At 40.4% G+C, this 20,537-nt stretch overlaps 1 protein-coding gene across 1 annotated transcript in view; it reads right to left on the reverse strand.

The window, feature by feature from the left end:
* Positions 1–20,537, reverse strand: part of LOC128746134 (hemicentin-2) — a 145,191-nt gene that overhangs the window by 101,718 nt on the left and 22,936 nt on the right. The window contains exons 3-5 of the mRNA XM_053843183.1: positions 11,356–11,449; positions 8,118–8,227; positions 7,162–7,347 (exon numbers count right to left, since the gene is read on the reverse strand). Of these exons, the coding sequence (XP_053699158.1) occupies positions 7,162–7,347; positions 8,118–8,227; positions 11,356–11,449 (390 nt within the window). The remainder of the gene's footprint in view (positions 1–7,161; positions 7,348–8,117; positions 8,228–11,355; positions 11,450–20,537) is intronic.

Below are 20,537 nucleotides of genomic sequence, written 5' to 3' on the forward strand. Positions count from 1 at the left end.
TATAAAGATCTTCAAGACTTGACCCTTCTCTATCGCCACAGCTTCGCAGTCTGTTATTAGAGTACAGAACAATTAGAAGACTAGTGCAACGATCCTACTAACTCCAGAAGCACCACCTAATCGAGTATCGAAAATACGAGTTCATTCTCATCACTATTGCTCTTCAGAACTCCTGTCACCGGTATCATATTTTTGTGGATTTTAGAGCAGCATGCGATACAGTTGAACGCCAACAGGTATGGCAGATTATGCACGCATACGGTTTTCCAGACAAACTGACGTGGCTGAACAAAGCTACGCGGAAGCAAATGATGTGCTACGTGTATGTTTCTTGGACACTCTCGAGTCCTTTCGAATCGCGCAGAGAGTTGCGGCAAGGGGATGGACTGTCCTGTATGTTATTCAATATCGGTATTGAAAGTGTGATCCGGTGAGCGGGCAGCGAAACGAGAGGTACGATCTTCAGCAATAGTAGCCAATTCCTAGCCTTCGCAGACGACTTCGACCTCATTACTAGGAACCTTGGGACGGCGGAGGCAATCTACGACAGACTAAAAACGGAGACTAGGAGGATAGGGTTAGAAATCAATGCGTCGAAAACCAAATATATGGTAGGAAGATGCTCCAGAGAAAGCAACGTTTACCTCCTACGGACAGTGAATATTGACGTCGATGAACTGGAAGTGGGTGATGAATTCGTATATTTGGGATCTCTGATCACCGTCGACAATCATAGGAGTAAGGAGATTTAACGAGTCGCTGCCAGTATCGAACCTTGTGGAACGTCATTGGTTTGTTCCATTTGGTCTAATAATGCGTTTCCGATTGCCACTCGAAAGTATCATTGCTTGAGGAAGCTACGCACATAGTTGAACATACGCTCGGAGATGCCCGATCGTTCAAGCTGTCGAAAAATCGCCTCGTTCGATACTCTGTTGTACATTTTACTAATGTCGAGAACAACCAGTTCACTGTATTTCTTCTTAGTCCAGGCATCGTTGATACTGCCTTCGAGGTCGGCCAGGTACTGATGCAGATCTCTACTACGCCAAACGTTAATATGCGTTAATATGGGGGTCCAAGAGTTGGCGTGTTTCAATAATTTTGACCAAACTTCTATTAATGATCCTTTCCATAGTCTATCCGGCACCGCTTAGCAAGGGCGTTGGTTACCAACCACCTTAAGGTCTTTTCTTGGTTTCAGTATCGGGATCACAATTTCTTCCTTCCTCTGGGCTTCTTGCGAAGGAAGCACGGGAGCAAGTGTTGATCCAGCTTGGCTCTTTGTCAGGTAAAAGATCACGTGGATCGGATCTGCCTAGCAGCGGAGAAAAGCCGATCCCCAAAAAACCGAAGAGGAATCAGTGCCCTCGAGAGCCAGCAAGACAGGATGTGCGTAAGCAATCCACCCACTTCGCTCGTAGGGGAGGAACTAGAGTGGAGTCTACTGGTAAGGCCCCAAAGCCTCCCATGGGCTCCGCTACTGATGGTGTCTCCTACAGGGAGGCCGTAGGTCAGATTGGAGTTAGGATCCTCTCTGAGGACTATCCCAGCACTGAACTGAGTACGGCACAGCTAGATTCTATACAGGATGCTCTATTAGTAGCGATAGAGCAGCAACGGAACGAGCAGGTCAAACCCAAGTTCATTAACTGCTCGTACAAGTCCGGGTACCTGGTTCTTTCTTGCAAAGACCAGGTAACCTCGGATTGGTTTAAGAAAGTGGTTCCTAGTCTTCCACTATGGGAAGAAGCATGACTTGTCGCTCTGGATGCAAAGAATATTCCGCATCCAGAAATTCTTCATGCTTTCTTCCCACAAAGTGCGTCATTCGATGACGAAAGACTCAGAAGGCTCACAGAGAGTCAAAATGAGAGCCTCGTTACTGACAAATGGCGAATTCTGCAGTGAACTAACCCGAATGGAATACATGCGGATTGGTCGCTAACAATAGATGAAGTTTCTATGCGTCAGCTAGCAAGTAGAAACTTTATCATAAATTTTCGTTTTGGCGAAACCCGAGCAGGAGCGAAGAGCAAAATAATATCAAAACTATATCAAACTAAGATATATTACTATATTCTGTTATTGAATAGATATGGAGATACATTGATAACACATTTTGTTATTGAGTAGATATTTAAAACATTGTTTGTAACATGAGTTTAATAACTGATTTTGTTATCATATCTTATTGTGAACTTAAAATGACATTCGATTGTATTTCATAATTTTTTTTCTTGATTAAAGAGATTTTAAATCTATACCTATAAAAATGGATTTCTGTCTGCCCGTATGTTCCCTATAGAAGCGAAAACTACTGAACCGATCGAAGTGAAAATTTGTATGTAGGGGTTTTTGGTGCCAGGGAACGTTCTTTCGATGGTTAGAGATCCCTCACCCCACTAAGAAGGGGGGCTCCCGTACAAATCTATACCTATAAAAATGGATTTCTGTTTATCTTCCCGTATGTTCCTAATAGAATCGAAAACTACTGAACCGATCGGCGCGAAAATTTGCATGTAGTGGATTTTGGGGCCAGGGAAGGTTCTTATGATGGTTATAACTCGAGAACTAATCAAGCAAATGGAACCAAATTTGGCATGTGGGTGTTTTTGGAGGCATGCATTTTTTCTATGATGAATTAGGACCCCTTACCTTTTTAGGAGGAGGGGGGCCCCATACAAATGAAATACAAGTTTCCTCATAACTCCAGAACTAATCAAGCAAATGGAGCCAAATTTAGCATGTAGGTGTTTTTGTTGACAAATTTTTTTTCTATGGTGAATTGAGACCCCTTCCCTCTTTAGGAGGGGAATTGTGACCCCTCTCCACTTTAAGAGGGAAGCTTCCATACAAATGAAATACAAATTTCCTCATAACTCGAGAACTAATGAAGCAAATGGAACCAAATTTAGCGTGTGGGTGTTTTTGCAGGTAATTTTTTTTCTATGGTGAATTGAGACCCCTCTCCTCTTTAGGACTCCTCTTTAGGGGAATTATGACCCCTCTCCCCTTTAAGAGGGGGGGGGGGACTTCCAAACAAATGAAATACAATTTTCCTCACAACTCGAGAACTAATCAAACAAATGCACCGTAGCAGGTCAAAATCTGCTTAGAATTGCTCAACCTATTAACGTTCAAAATCATTTATCCTTCCTTCGTTACGCTGCACAGAGGAGTAACTAGGGCAAAAAGCTGACCAAAATTATTTTCTTAATGTATTAAGTAATATTTCGCTGGAATATGAAGTGAAACGTAAATTAATTTCGTAACAAACTGGTGCCATTACTAGTCATTTCAATTCACTTATCAGTGCAGATTATGCTTTTCTTCTAGTCACTATTTTGCAGCCTTCTCCAAAACCTACAAATGCATGAGCAAATCAATGAGTATCTTGTTTGTCTCTGATTCATATAAAAAATGATATTGTTTAATACCAAATTGTTGATAGTGGAGTACACTGATTCTTCGACACTAAATCAACGCAGATGTCTTCTCTGTGATATATAGCCTCTGTTATGCAATTTATCAAATAACAATCACGCCTACTATTTTTGCTACTATTTTTGTCAGCGAATTTTGTTGAATGGGAATGTTGATTCAAATAGTGACACCTCTGGAGAACAGACCTCATAATCCCTAGACATGTAGTATAGCTAGTGTGCTCATTGTATTGAAGGTGAATTATCTTGCACAAAAGATAGTACGCAACTAGATGCGAATTGTTGATATTTCCTTGAAAACACTATGAAACATATAATTTTCAAAAGGGTCGCAAATGCCAGTCCGGACGTTTCCGGATGAGCTTTACGTACCGATTTGTTCAGAATACCACAAAGATTCATTCCTCCATAGTATATATGACCAGATTCTGCAAGATTTGATAACTTTTTTGCCATTGAAAAAGCACAAAATTGCAAAAAATAGTTGTTTGACAAAACTATTTAAAACAAGGCACTGCTCTTATAGGTGTAGCCTATGGAACTTTTTTGAGAAAACTTAACTTGATATTTGAATGGGCATTTAACATAATGGAGGCGCATGGTACATTGTGAATATCCGGAACGTTTAAGTAACAGTTCAAAAAGAAAATGATATGGTTTGGAAAAGGATGATTTCATTACGCAACAAGCATTTTTAAAATCGTTTTTTGTCCACCTGGAAGTGTTATTGAACTTTTCTTATATTGATAATACGTTAATTGCGGTTCAAGTTATTCGTTTACCATACAGGACGGTATTTTCTCTCTATTTAACTAAATATCATGGCATTATTGAGGCAAACGTTCAGAGATGTTTACAATAGATTTGCTGCTGGATAACCGAAAAAAGCATTCTTCTTTACCTTTTATTTGTTACGTATCATGTTGAATAAAACAGCAATTGGAAATTTGCAAATATACTCCAGCAAGTCTGGTTTCATGGGCGGCGAAATTGCCAAGCAATGGATGAAGTAGGTTCCTAGGCGTTGGGAACAACATTTCGATACATTGTTGAATGGTCAACAAGATGGAGCGCTCAACAGAAATAGAACAACGACTGAAGATGATGGACAAGCTGTGGATCCACTAACTTTGGACGAGGTTATAAAAGCAGTGAGATAGTTGAAAAATGGTCAAGCAGCTGGAAAGGATGACATCCCTGAACTTTTGAAAGTCGGGAGAGAACCTCTGAAAAAACGGGCGCAATCCATCAGGTTATACTAAAAGGTATAGACTGTGGAGGAAATTCCTCCGGACTGGTTAGAAGGTCTCATGTTCCGTATATACAAAAAAAAGCCATTGACTCGAATGCAACAATCACCGAGGCATTAATTTCCTCAATTATGCATACAAACTTCTCTCCCGTATCCTGTTTCTCAGACTGATGCCGTTGCAGGAAATCTTTGTTGGCAAATACCTGTGCGGTATTTGAGAGAGACGCTCCAAGATGGACCAAATGTTCACCTCCGACTCTCCGTTTGTTTATAGACTTTAAGGCGGCGTACGGTTCAGTTAATGAGCGCAATGAGCTGTGGCAAATTATGCTCGAACATGGCTTTCCAACAAAACTGATTAGGCTGAAACGTTCTATTGTTAATGGTTCCAATCAAGCAATGAAACATCGAACTCACTTGTGACATTAGATGGTTTGAAGCAACAAGTTATCGAATTTGCTTTTCTACATTGTATTCGAATTCGAAGGACAGGCATGTAGAGAATCGGTACCATCTCCACGAAATCTCATATGCTCCTAGCGTTTGCGGACGACATCGGTATCATCGGTGTTAACCGTAGAGCTGTGGAAACAGCGAATACGCGTCTTGAAGTGGAAGCTGCGCAAATGAGGCTTTTCATAAATTCTTCTAAAACAAACTATGTGTTGGCCCGTGGGTGTTGAAACTGTGGTGGTGATAGGTGGAGATACTTTTGAAGTGGTCGACGAATTTGTTTACCTTGGTACGTTAATGGCAATACAGGGCCTTTTACGGATTACGTAGCCAGCTGAAGTCCCGTAGCCTGCAACTCCGTACAAAACAGCGCGCTCTATAAGACGCTAATTCTCCCGGTGGTACTCAACGGTCATAAACCGTGGAAATTGAAAGAAAGCAGTAGACGAGCTCTTGTCGTTTTTGATCATTTTCGTGATCATTTCTTGACGGCATATCAGACAAAAGAGTGTGGCGCAGGCGCATGAATCATGAAATCTACCAAGTAAACCAAGATGCGGATATTGCGAAGCGACTAAACCACGGCAGGCTAAAATGGGCTAGTCACGTAGCAAGGATGTTGGATGAGAGACCAGCGAAAACAAACCGCGTACCCGTTGGATGAGCGCTGTTGACGTAGCTGCTAGAGCAGCGGGAGTTAGGGGCTACTGGAGAGCGGCAGCCCAGGACCGAGAAATGTGGGGACGGCTCCTGAATGCGGCATGGATTCGATTCGGATGAAGGAGGTGTTATTGAACATAGTTGAAGATGACAGAGTTTTAAAAATAATTCGTGGTCCGGTTATAAGCAAATGATGGGGTAGCCGCAAATCGCTCAGAAAAAATTCAAAATCATTTTCCTTCCGCCTGACTCAACCTCGGTTCTGTAAACGGCAGATATATACATTAATCGGCCATTTAAGGGGCAATTCTAGGCATGCTTTGGTGCCAAGGCTTGAAAGTTTTTATGGTATCATGGTATTCATGGTATCGGACCGACTTCATTGATGAACATCCATATGAATTTAATACACCAGCGCAATTTTGTTTTGATTTTTCAAGATACACAACATGCAAAAAAACAATCTTGCACGAATTTTTGCTTTTTCAATTACATTTGTAGTTGCAATTCAGAACACCAAACATGCGTACCGGAATTAACGAGGAGAAAAGTTTAATAAAACTTTCAGGTGAACGAAAAAGGGATTTTAGAAAGGCTTGTTGCATAATCTAATTATCCCACCCCGCTGTCACAAATGTCATTCCCATACATTTTTCGTGTAGCCAACATCTCATCTAGCCCACAACAAACTTTGCCTCGGACAAAATGTATTTGTGAGTAGCCCGCTCTAACTTCAGCCTCGGATGAATCTGTATTGGTAAGCTCCCGAACAAAGTTACTTTTTTGCTTTTTTTCTTTTTGTGTCGGACGTGTAGGAAGCGTAAAAAGATGTTAGCTACTTCTTTACCCTTCAGTTTCATACGCCTGAATTATCCTTTTTCAAACAATACCATTTTCTTTTTGATCTGTTACTTAAACGTTTAGGATATTCACAATATACCATGCGCCTCCATTAAGTCAAATGCCCATACAAATTTCAAGTTAAGTTTTCTCAAAAAAGTTCCATAGGCTACACCTATACGAGCAGTGCAGTGCAGACTACACTATGGTGTATATGGTTAAGCTCTAAGCCTGTGACCGATAGTGATGTTTCCTTGTCAGTTAACCAATTCATTAGTGGTGGCAGCAATTAGGCAAAACATTACACACCAGAATTAAAACATTAGTAACAGGCAAACCGATCAGATCAAATTCAATTAATTCGGTCGTGTGGTTTACTTCACGATACAACAACAACAAACAATGCGCCCACATTTTGGCGAATTAAATCAATGATCCTTGCTGATAGCTCTGATAAATTACAACTACCCTAGTCTAGGACAAATTAAACAATCGATTTCACTCACTCACCTGGCTCTTCATCGGGTCGGTGTTCAGTTGGCACATGTACCCGCCCCGGTCGTCTTCCGTAACGGACTTGATGTGCAGATTCCACGTGTTCTGGTCGGCGTGCGACACCGACACCCGCGGGTTGTGGGTGATGACATTCTCGTGGATCGCCTGAATGGCTTTGGTGTCCGCCTTCACCCAGCCGACCTGGTCGGATTGTGGTGTGCGTTGGTTTTTTTTTCGTTTTGTAGTTTTTTTTGTGTTTTTCAATGGAGCGGGTGGGGTCAACATCGTTGTGTGAAAACGACACAGTTGGGCCGGATTGTTCGGTGGTCGTTTGAATATAGTTTTATGCGGTTGTCGGTGGTAATCGGCCGAAAACCCCGGGGTGGATGGGTGGAAAGCGGAAGGTGGAAGTGGGATTCGTTCGGATTGTTATCATTGTTTCGGGCATCCGAAAGTGAGAAAGCAAACATGTTGACAAGTGATAATGAGGTTTGTCCGTTTGCAGAAGCGAGTTTTTTTTTGCGTAGAAACGAGGATCGTTGAGAAGCCCAGGAGGGCGAATTGAATGTTTTTATGTGGTTTGCATGTCGATGGTGTTTATTTTGGGGATAAAACGCAAGAGATTCGGAGTAATCAAGTACGTTATTTTGTTTGGTTAAGCGGTTTTTCCGGGTTACAAAGACAGCATTGGTGCGGGTAATCCAGATCGTTAGGCAGCGTAATGAAGAGAAAGGAAAAATAAGCAGTTAATTTGTTAATTGAGGTTAATCGTATCTGATATTACTGGCTAGAGTTTATGTATTCAAAGTCAATAAATTCATATTTTTATTGTCCGCGTAAAAGATATATGTTATGATGACTGTTAACACTTCAGTTATTGTGAGTTCAATAAAACAGCAAGCATTAATAAGAATGTGTAGAATGTAACGCATATGCACTGGATGCAGTCCAATTAATCGATCTGTACTTACCCGGTAACCACCTAGATGACGTACGTGACAGGTGAATGTTGCATCTCGTCCGATAGCGACCGAAATGTTAATGATTGGCTCGGCGAAATCCGGTTGAAACGTGGACACGTCTGGAAGTTGATCAAAGCGGAAAACTCTCATTAATATGATGCTTTTCAAAGGGCCGTTCGTGTATGAAATGATGACGTACAAGCAATGAACGTGCTAAATTTGTGAGAAGGTTTCCGGGATTTAACCAAACAAAACCGACCAAGCGGAAATGATTGACAAATTTCAAACAAATTTGACACCGAATTTTTAAACTGTACCAGCTGACACCTTACAATCCTATGCAAATATATTCCCACTCTATTCGTTCTTCCTTACGGCGAAGATGCTGCTATCAGCAAATGTCACGTTCTATTACAAAAGTTCGGCTTTGCCCAAAGTGCACACTTGACAAAAGCAGCAGCAGCAGCAGTAGCAAGATCTCTGCAGTCAGTGTAGGGGGTAGGGAAAACTTTGCCTTTTTGCATCCTTTTGCCAATCGGGAAGCAGCTTAACATAACACGCGGCCTGCTAGCAGCGCCACACTCGGCTGAGGCTGTAAAGGATGCAATAAATCATGTGCAACTTCTGCCCCGTCGCGTTGTCTTCTTCTCGCGGAAACGCCATCAGCCCACTTTTCTGTAATGTGCCCTCATGGAAGCCGAAGCCGGAAAGTGCAGACAGGCAACACGCGCTCGTTGGCACTTTTACACGGCAGGCTGGCAGCAGCAGCAGCAGCGGCACCGAAGCGCTGATTCTTCTATCAGCTATGCTTTTCTTTTGTGTTTTTCTTTTTATCCCGGTGCCAGGATACATTGGAAGCTGAATAGTTGCATCAAGGAAGGCATCATTCACATATGGTGCAAAAGGGTATAATGGATGACATGAGTTGCGCCCGTTTTGCTGGGTGATAATCCGGCGAATGATTACACTTGTATGCAAAGTGCGGATATGTATTACTGGTTTCATTGAACGTTCTTTAATAGTCGCGTGGGAATTAGCTAGGTTGGTGGTGATGATACCTCTCATCTTTTATTTTAAACTAGTTGAACCCGAATCTTACGATCCGGAAAATATAAATGTCTGTTCAGAATTTCGAAAACTGCGGATACATTCCATTAGCCAGTGTTTGCGAATATGTTTAATTTTTGTATTAGTTCTTTGAGTTCCTATAGCTCTAAGATGTTGTACATAAAAGAGTCATAGGCGGAAACTGAAACAAACAGTTTTTATGATCGCATTGGATTTTATTTAACTGAATAAAAACTTCTAGCTGTTTGTAACATTTATGTACTCTGATTAGAGTAAAATGTTGCTTAGATAATTCTTGATCGTTTGCTATCATTAACTCATTTTTTAAAATTTTGCGACTTGATCCGATCTGATTTAAGGTTCAAACACAGGCAATTATTTTTATGATGATCATGATTTCCGCTGAGTGTGTACATACGCATACCATGCACACACCACTAAAGCATTTTTTCTTCCCGATTTTGAATAGCCCTACCGTAATTTCTACAACTTGTTTCTGAAAAAAGAAACAGTTTATACCGAAAATATACCCCACTTTTGTTGAAAAATATCTTGTATCTTCCAATAATCCTCTTAATGTAAAACAGTAGCGAAAATTAAAAAGCTTGCTGTACACCGCGATTATGTTGTTTACATATACACGCAGAGATGCCATATTTTCTAAAAAAATGTCTGCAACTGCTCGAAAACCGGAAAAATCGAGCAGTTTTCCGGCTACTCGAATTTTCTGGTTTGAAAATAATCTGCGAAAATCTGCACACTTTTTTAGGAAGTCTGTGAAAGTTTAAAGAGCTTCGAACAAAAATCTGCAACAAAACAATAAAAGTCATAAAAACTGCAAATATCTGCAAATTTATAATGATCTGCAAGACCGTTCCAAAAATCTGCAATTTGCAGACAAATCTGCAAATCTGGTATCCCTGTATACACGAATACGTTGTACTCTTTCTATTACTACTTGAGCGGAATTATCATTAAACCAGCGATGCCAACTTTAGAGCCAATACTTTTGTGACAGTTTTTATCAAATCGCTGTTTTTTTCGAATTACTCTTCATTTAAGAAAATAAAATCTAATATTTTACTACTGAAAAATCAAAAAATCAAAATTTAAAAACCCATGTAAAACACAATCATTAAGCCGTTATTTTTTTGATCCAAAATAAATGTGGATGTACAAAAGCCATAAACTTGGTTCCCATGGTGGATTGGTTTCTCTCTGAGAGAGACTCGCGCAGCCAGTACGATCTGTCAAATGCAGCCAGCCGTTATCGTTGGTCAAAAATGGAAAAGTATTGATAACTCACAGTTGGTGATTTTTGAAAAACACACATTTAAAATTGATTTAGTTTTGTTTTTTCCACTGGAAATTGACTTTTTTGTAAAATGTGAAATACCCGTGGACCAACTAACACCAAAATATATCATTCTAAAACGCACAGTTTACATGCACAATGAGGATTTCACGCACAAGTTTGATTTGTCGACCCGAAAATGAAACCAAGAACAGCCAAAGCATGAGAAAAAGAGGACCGTCTTCGCAACTCTCTCTCAGGGCTTTCTCGCAAGAGTAAGCTACACAGAAAGAAATTTCATGGTAGGGTATACTATATTAGAAGGTAAAAATGAAACCAGTAAATATCGGCTAAAAAGATTTCTGTTTAGCCCTAGCGTTGTTTAGTCAAATTTATTATACGTTACTTTCGGCGTTATTTCAATGTATAACAAAAATATTAGATTCGTACTAAAAATTTCTAGACATTACCATGAAAGGTTGTAAAATTGTCTGAGAACATGTTGCCTATTCAAGAATCATAGTAAATCTAATTAGCTTTTTTATGGTACTTTCAATAGCAAACGTCTTCATAAAAATGGTACGAGTTACCATCGTTCTCGTTTCAATGTTGCGATGCTTTTGTATGGGTCTGTTGAAGCATTTTCAACTGACGTTTTTGAAATTTTGACGATGCGGTATAGCGTAGGCGGAAAGCTAAGGCTAAAGCTTTACTACGAGAGGTAAATAAACGCCATAAGCAAGCGGATCCGGGAATTGAATTAATGTCCGATAACCGGTAGAGATGATGATTGTAAAGAAATTATGAAATAAGCTTTACGAAAGCCATGTGAGGAAAGTTGATAAAATTTACCCGGATCGCACGTACACCAGTTAGTATGAGTACAAACCACCAATAATTCAAGTGAAAAAAGCGAAGCCTTGGGCTTTACCGTCCTTCTAAGACTTGGTCCTTTTTTATCGACAGGCTTAACAGCCTGCTATTGATGCACAGAACAGTTACGGGGCTAGTGCAACAGTCCTACTGACTCTATCTATCAGCACCGCCTAGCTTTGCATATAATATTCATGTAAACCCAACCGCTATGTTAGTTTCGAGGTATGATGCCGGTTTAACAACCCGGTCGTCGTATTTTCGAATCTCGAGAGCTTTATAGAGTCAGTAGGATTGTTGCACTAGCCTCGTAACTGTCTTGTACTCTAATAGCTGGCTGTGAAGTCCGTCGATAAATAAGGGTCAAATCTTAGAAAATACGTTTAGGCCCGAAGCTTTTCGCCTAGCTGAAATTCGAAAATACGACGACTGGCTTCTTAGGACATCATTGTACCTCGAAACCAACTAAGCGGTTGAATTCACGTGAATGTTACATGCAAAGTGCGGTGGATGAGAATTACCTATGTTTTCACGTAAACTGGACGTGACGATTTTTTTGGGTGTATGGAGTATTCCTGGTCGCGCGTCATTTTCAAACCTGAAATTTGGTTTGCAAACCTCACATATACTATTACCAGCTTTCACAAATACAACAAAAAAGTACTGATTCTTTTGAAAGAAAAAATAATAGCAACAAACTTTTATGATGACCCGTGTTTGAACCTTAACATCGACCATATGATATCGCGACAAGCAATCGAGTCGAACAGTCAAGTCGAGCAGTCAAATCGAGCAGTCTAGTTGAGCAGTTAAATCAAGCTGTTCAGTCAAGCAGTCCGGTCGAGCAGTTGAGTCGAGCAGTTAAATCGAGCAATCCAGTCGAGCAGTTAAATCGAGCAGTTAAGTCGAGTAGTCCAGTCGAGCAGTTGAATCGAGTAGTCTAGTCGAGCACTTGCGTCGAGCAGTTGAGTCCAGTAGTCCAGTCGAGCAACTGAATCCAGTGATCTAGTCGCGCAGTTGAATCGAGTAGTCTAGTCGAGCAGTTGAGTTTAGAAGTTTAGTCGAGCAGTCGGGTCAAGCGGATCAGTTGGTTTCCTCGACTGAACCAGTTAAGTCGAACAGTTGAGTCGAGTAGTACAGTCGAGCAGTTGAATCGAGCAGTTAAGTCAAGCTGTCGAATCAAACAGTTAAGTCAAGCAGTTGAGTCGAGCAGCCGATTCGAATAGTCCAACCGGGTAGTTGATTCAAGCAGTTCATTCGAGCAGTCGAGTCGAGTAGTCTAGTCGAGCAGTTGAGTCGAGTAGTCCAGTCGAGCAGTTGAATCGAGTAATCTAGTCGCGCAGTTGAATCGAGTAGTCTAGTCGAGCAGTTGAGTTGGGAAGTTTAATCGAGCAATCAAGTCAAGCTGTCAGTAGTCTAGTCGAGCAGTTGAATCGAGCAATAAGGTTGAGCAGTTGAGCCGAGCAGCCGATTCGAATAGTCCAACCGGGTAGTTGAGTCAAGCAGTTTATTCGAGCAGTCGAGTCAAGTAGTCCAGTCGAGTAGTGGAATCAAGCAGTTGAATCGAGCAGTTGAGTCGAGCGTCGAATCGAACAGTTGAGTCGAGCAGTCTAGTCGAGCTGATAAATCATGCTGTCCAGTCAAGCAGTCCAGTCGAGCAGTCGAATCGAACAGTCCAGTCGAGCAGTTCAATCGTGCAGCTAAGTCGAGCAGCCGGGCTGCGTAGTAAGATAGGCAAATGTGTCAAGCGGTCGAATCGAGTAGTCCACACGAGCAGTTAAATCGTGTTGTTCAGTCAAGTCGATCTGTCCAATCAAGCAGTTGAGTCGAACAGTCGAAATGAACAGTTCAGTCGAGCAGTTCAGTTAAGCAGTTCAGTCGAGCAGTTCAGTTAAGCAGTCCAGTCGCGCAATCAAATCGAGCAGTCTAATCGACCAGTCCAGTCGAGCAGTCTAGTCAACCAGTTGAGCAATCGAGCAGTACAGCAGTCGACCAGTGAGGTGACTGAGAATACAACCCATTGCTACGAAAGCATGACGTCCTGTCAGCGACCTGGTTTTCGGTACAGACATAAGTCTATTATATATAAATAGATTATAGATATAATAGATTATATAAATAGAGTAAATGCTTAATGCGAGAAATGTAGATTCAGGCAAACTGAAAATTCTTGATATTAGGCCAAAAATATAGACTCTCACCTTCGCTAAGTCTATATTTTTGGCTTAATATCAAGAATTTTCAGTTTGCCTGAATCTACATTTCTCGCATTAAGCATTTATTCTTCTCCAACAGAAAAGTAAAGCCGACTGCTACACGTCGTTAGAAAAAAGAAATAGGGTACGGGTGGGTATTTCCAGCCCATTAAGCGGTAGCCTGAACAATATTCAGGAACTACGTTGAAACTATATTTGTTCGAGACAAGATTTTTATACCAGTTGATAGAATAATATTTACTGAATATCGGCGTGTATTTTGGTCTTAATAAAACGCTACTGAATTTGAGTTATAGTCACGAGAAATGATGAAGTCGCTGCGGCTAAATTGAGCCCATTTTCTATAGTGGTGTCTGTGTTTTTTAAATCCGACAGGCCGAAATAGCTAGCACAGCGGTTAAATGCTTTTCAAAAACAGATCAAAAGAGACAAGAAAAGAGAGACCGAAAGATAACTTCTCGCTATTGCCTACATTTCGGGCTCATTGAAAATAATTAGTTTTGCAGTGACAAAAGCTTGCTGCTGGCGCTAGTGTATCACTGAATCGTTCATATACACTAGCGCCAGTTGTTACTCAAATACCAGATATGTCAGTACATATATTGGTAGTAGTGTAAATAACGCACCATACGCTGGAATTAAAAACAAAATGCTGCTAATGGCTAGTGAATGAAAATTGATTTATATTTTCATATCAGAGGGGAATTTTTGTGTTCTTCCGTGATAAAAAGAAGTAGAATTGTTCTGTGATAGCATATTCACAGCTGTTTAGTTTCTAGAATAAGTAAACGTGATCATAATTGTATGTTTTCCAAGCCATAATCAAGAGCGGATACGCGTAAGCGATTGCTGCTAGTTTTTTCAGCCTGGTTACGTGCTAATGGAAAAACAGTGGTTTTGATGTTTATTGAATAAAATTAAGCAAACTACTTACATTTTTATGAAAATAGTTATAACACATTAAAGCCTATGAGTGCTACATTCGTTTCAGTATTGTTATATAGCGGTAAAGTTATTATTTGGAAAAGTGCAGCCAAAAAAGGTAATGTATGCCGAAATTAGTAGCGTGATGGGAATACCCTCCCGTACCCTATATAAATAGATAATAATAGTACCGCAGTCTACACTCTTAAATGATTCTACCTGTGAATAGGTCGGATTTAGTTAAAACTTGGTTAAAACTACTCAAAATGCTCTTAAAGTGTATAAACTCAAATTTTGGGTAAAAAATTCTACCAATTTTGGCTACTTGCTATCGATAATTGAATTATTCTCTGTAACAAATAACGCACTTTTAGCACATCCCTGGCACGAACGTCATTATCAGACATTTTTCTTGAAGCCGTTTGAAGCCTGGCGGCTTGCTGGCTCGATTTTACGTCAAATTTGACAGCAGCTGTAATAATTACACAATCATACGATTTTATGCTTCAGAAAATTTGTTGCATGTAGCATGTAGGATGTAGTTAATGAAAGATGTTCGTGTTTTGTGTTATCGGCAACGTAAGATAGCAAAAATTCTCACTTTTGATAGTATTATCACAGACAAACAGACGAGACACTCGCGTTAATTCCATCGTCCATTCAAAAACCACTTATTTTTCAAAAAAGCAAGCCATGTTGCAATGGCCACATCGCGGCGCTCGAGTGTTGCTTCGAGTTTTCAGTATAAAACCATACAAATGTGAAAAACCTACAGTATAAAACCCTGCAAATGTAAAAAACCTACAGTATAAAACCCTGCAAATGCAAGCTACTCCGCAACATATATCTATAACGTAAACCGTTACACTTCCGTTCGCCATCTGCAGAAAAACCTTCTTGGATGCCCCTTTCGAAGTTTTTATGCATTGAGAACGTGCATTTATCTTCATAGATTAATTCAGCGCCAGGGTCCATCGTACCTCTACGACAAACTGACAGCTCTCCAAGGACTTCGAACGCGTGGCTTTATAGTTCCCACTCACCGGACTTCATTGTATGGAAACACCTTTTTTGTGAGAGGTGTGGTAGATTGGAACGCGCAACCTACTGCTTTAAAACAGCTGACTTCAGAAGCAATGTATAAAATAGCTGCCAAAAATTATTTTGCTTTATTATGATATGTTGTAGTTAGATGAGTTAGTGATGTGTTGCTAGAACAAAGTAATGTTAGATTTGATTTTCTTTATTTATCCGTTAATGACACGAAAAAGACTTGTCTTACGTCATATATGTTCAATAAACTAAACTAAACTAAACTAAACATGCATAACAGAAGGTGCTAGTGTGCAGGAAAAATGTGTAGGACGATGGTTTTTGAAGGATTTTCTTCTATGTGTCATGTCAGTTCGTCAGTGGTATTATTTTTTACGATAAACAAAAGAGGGGAAACAACACGCTGCATTCGTCGTACTGCGCAGTATTAAATATGTACATGCGTTGTCTCGTTCAAATTTTGTTTCGAAATTTGTTGTCTACCTCTATTACCACCACTATCGGAGGCGGCTTCAGTTGACAGCTGTCGTGACAGGGATCTGACTTTTAGCTTCCTACTATCCATCTTTTTGTTGGAAAACTATTCAAAATCTGAGTTTCTACACTTTAAGGGCATTTTTAGTAGTTTTAACTAAATCCAACCAATTTACGGGTAAATTCATTTAAGAGTGTAGCAGTGGATAGAAGTTGTGAGTTCAATTTTCTTTTAACCTATAGAACCACAGAGAACAGAATAATAGGCTCGAAGAAAGTAATCGATTTTTTGTGTGTAAAATCTGCCGGTGGCGCCCTCCAGAAATAGTTTGCCAAACGCATAAAAAATATGCATGCACCTTTACCAGTTTTACTTTGTGCTGGAGTTACATATAGGCGACGGCAGCGACATCATGTTTTAGTTTTTCACTTATTGCTCGAGGGGTGCTCCATCGACGCATTACGCGTTGATTACATAAAAGCAAAAACATTACAACAAGAAGACTGGAAACTCTGGCAAAAGTCGAGAGACAGTAACAGCAATGCTCTCTGTCGAGCCAAAGTTGTACTAGGGTTTATTTCTAATTCCCGTCGTAGTAAGTAAAGCCATTCTAATTTTCATCATTTGTTGGATGCATTTAATGAATACTCCAAAAGTTCTTGTGCTGATTTGACGGAAACACACTTACCTTCCGATCCGTGAACTTTGAAATCACTGAAAAGCGATTATTAAAGCAAATGTTATTCTACAAACTTTCTGCAGGTCAGGCAAGTTTTCCTGGCCGTAGAATAACGAAATTGCCTTGCGTGTGTTATTTTCATTTATGAATGTCGGAAATTAAAACGTTTAGTCGACATTTTCTTCTTCATCGCACGAAAAAACGTAGGAAATTTGGCTGGTAGGAATTCTTTAATGATAAAAAACCTGTAAATAGATCTCAGCTCACTTTGATTGATCGCGTATGATAGACAACAAACTAAATTATTAGAGAATAACTAGTTTTGCATTGTGTGTCATAAAATGCTGATATTTTTAATAATTTATTTATTTATTTATTTACTGGTCTTCGACTATGTCGCACAGACAGTTCGACTTATTCTAAGTTTAAAGGTACTTCTAGCTACATTAAAATCATAACAGTCAGACACAATATTAAATTCACGAGAACACGCGTCAATTGGATTACTTCGGGCGAAGAGAGTACGATGTAACGGCAGTCTAAAGAAATCCGCTCGTCGGGTATGCCTAGGTGGTACGTTGAACCGAACTTGGCCTAGCAGCTCCGGGCTATCAATATTACTTTCCAGAAGATCGTATATAAACAAGCGTTGCAACATAGTTCTCCTGTTGGTCAAAGTAGGTAGGCGTATAAGAGCACATCGGTGTTCATACGGAGGCAGACGAATTGGATCATTCCAGGGTAGCATTCGCAGAGCATATCGAATGAAGTGACGCTGGATTCGTTCAATCTGGTTGATATGGACAGCATGGTAGGGTGCCCATACAAGCACACCATATTCCAGAATGCTGGAATATGGTGTGCTTGTATGATATTATGTTGGATAGGACGGGAATAGGCAATTACGACGAAGCATCAGCGTACCCTACCACATACTAGTGTGTGTATATTAGAATATGGATGTACACAAACACGTATGCAATGCATTGCCATGCTCGCACATATCTTTTCACACCAATACATGTACACACAGCTCCAACTTTTGTCGGCAGGGGTGCGCCGTTGATTCTGTTACTTGTCATTTGTATGGGCACGAGGAAGAGATGCCAGTCTTGATGGAATGTTTTTGATAAAAGCCTTTTTGCACACTTTTCGTCGATTAGCCGTGTTAGTTTGTTCTTTGTGCTAGAACGATGTCGTAATTTATTATACTTTGTGGCAAATACGGAACTGTGACGTTGTTCGGACAATCGTGTTCAAGCATTATCTGTCATAAATAGTTGGTCTCGATCAACTGTATCGTGTGCTGCATTGAAGTGAATGTGTCGTCAGTCCTGGCACAAGCTCCAATAAAGTTCGTTTTATGTTATTGGTGATAGCCGGCATAACAGGATCTTGTAGAATACTTTGTAGGTGTGTACTGTAACATATTTTCCCAAATTATCATAACGCACAAAATATCGTATCCAACAAAGCATTTCTCTAAATTGTCACAACTTTCAACATTCTAATTTCTATGTACCTGCCAACGAAACAAATGCTGAACATATATCATGCTTTTGTACAGTCAAAACTTCAATACATGGTTTCAATCTGGGGGGCGACCAGCAAGTATAAAATCTAATGTTTGCAAACCCTTCAAAATCGTTGTCTGAAGGCAGTATACCGGAAATCACGTTTTATATTCGACGCTCGAGTTATTTAGAGAAACAGCCATATCTGTTATGCCAGTAGCAGCACTTCATGAGTAACAAACATCGATTCAAATGCATGGTATCCTGTGAAACTCATCAACGCATCATAACAGACAGTTTGAACGGGCTTCCCATGACCACTTCACTAGAACTCAGACTAACCTCTCAATATCGAGAGTAAATACCAAATCCGGGAAAAGAGCATTCTCATACTACTCTTCCAGCCACCACGAAAGACAAGAGAAACTTCAAAAAGACTCCATGCTACAGTTAATGCGACTGAAACTCTTACCGCAATTCTTACGGTAAATGAATTCCATTTTTGAATGCTAAACGTACGAGCATTCACTTCAAAGAGATCTAAATCTCACTGGGGGTCCTGCCACGCCATGTTAGCTAGATTAGCTATAAGAGCTTAGTCTAAGAAGTAGAAATGTTAAGTTATTCAATAAAAAAAGAACTGTCGAAGTGCTGTGTAAACAGCCATTAACAGCATAGCGGAGAGCGTCTTAAACCCTGTGGCACCGAATCAACGTAACGAATGGTTTCACGAGGAGTGCTAGCAGATATTGAACGAGAAGAACACAGCGCGGGTACAAATGCTGTGTAGAGCTACCCGTCAGAATGTGGAAAGATACAAACAGAAGCGGTGACAGCAAACCCGATCCAGGAGAAGATGCGCCACAGAGCACTACGTTGAAAGCCTGAATGGCGTGCAGGCGCAAGACCATGATCGTGACTTTATTGGTTCAGCATGAAACGGTGATGTGCCACCCCCTTCGATAAGCGAAGTTAAAGAAGCCATTCAGTGGCTGAAGAACAAACAAAGCAGCTGGAAAGGATGGCATTGGAGCGGAACTTATTAAAATGGGCCCGAACAAGTTGGCCAGCTGTTTGCATCAATTGATTGTCAAGATTTTGAATGCGGATCGACTATCGGAGCAGTAAAAAAGAAGGGGTTATTTGCCATTTCTACAAGAAAGGCGATAAGCTGAATTGTGAGAACTACCGAGCGATCAATATCGTGAATGCCGCCTAAAAAGGGCTTTCCCAAGTAATCTTCCATCTACTGTCGCCAATAGTCAATAGATCCGTGGGAAGTTACCAGGCCGGCTTCATGGAGGGTCGGCCTACAACGGACCAAATCGTCACCCTGCGGCAAATCCTCCAAAAGTGCCACGAATTCCAAGTCCGCACGCATCACCTGTTCATCGATTTCAAAGCCGCATATGATAGCCCAAGCAACCAAACGTTCGAATTTCACTTAAGGAACAAACTTGAAAGTTCATATTTGGTTCAAATTTAGTTCCGCAGAACTTTCTTGCTGAACAACCAGACACTACATTTGTAAACCGAACTACATTCTCATTAAAGTATAGTTAATATTTGTAGCAACTTGAAAGTCCAACATGCAGCTTGAAAGTTCAACGTGCGACTTGAAAGTAAGTTAAGGTTCGGATAATGGTGTCTAAGGAAGGTTAACAAGCTTTTTGTCTATGGAGGTATAGCCTGCTAAGCAGCTTTACTTGTAATCAACCGAACTTCAAAGTTGCCTTGAGTTCGCTGCATAGAGCGCTAAGCAGCTTCTAAAGAAACTTTGACAAAAGTTTATAAAACAGCACTTGTAGTTCTATTTTTCTACTTTTCCATTTTCTTCCTATCTTTTGTAAAGTCGGTTCATGCGATTACGATAGACCATTTAAAAAACGCCTAACACTAACACCGACCGCTACTGGATTTGAACCCGAGCGTTCCTCGTTGCATGCCTATCCTGATGCATTGCGACATCTCTGACGCCGCTAGTGACATGAATTTGGCCGATGAGTTGTTCTTAAGTGTAAGTTCGTTTCGGGGCTGTGATAAATGAGAAATTAGCACATCGAATAAAAACGATGCAAATCGCATATTCCAGCAACGAAGCAGTGGTATGCGTCTAAGTTACCGAAAAGAAGTACTCGAGTTCAAATCCCCGAGGTTTATGTTGGTGGTGTGTGGTAAGTTACAATAAATTAATATTTATAAAAAAACAGTCGGTTATTAAACGAAATTGAAGTTTCTTAGTTAATGAGAAATGTCATGAATCTGCAAAACAGGAAGAAGCCGGAAAATATTCCCCCAATCTTTTTTATTTTGAAAATTATTGGAGTTTCTTT

The sequence above is a fragment of the Sabethes cyaneus genome, chromosome 1, assembly GCF_943734655.1.
Source record: "Sabethes cyaneus chromosome 1, idSabCyanKW18_F2, whole genome shotgun sequence".
NCBI classification, from domain to species: domain Eukaryota; kingdom Metazoa; phylum Arthropoda; class Insecta; order Diptera; family Culicidae; genus Sabethes; species Sabethes cyaneus.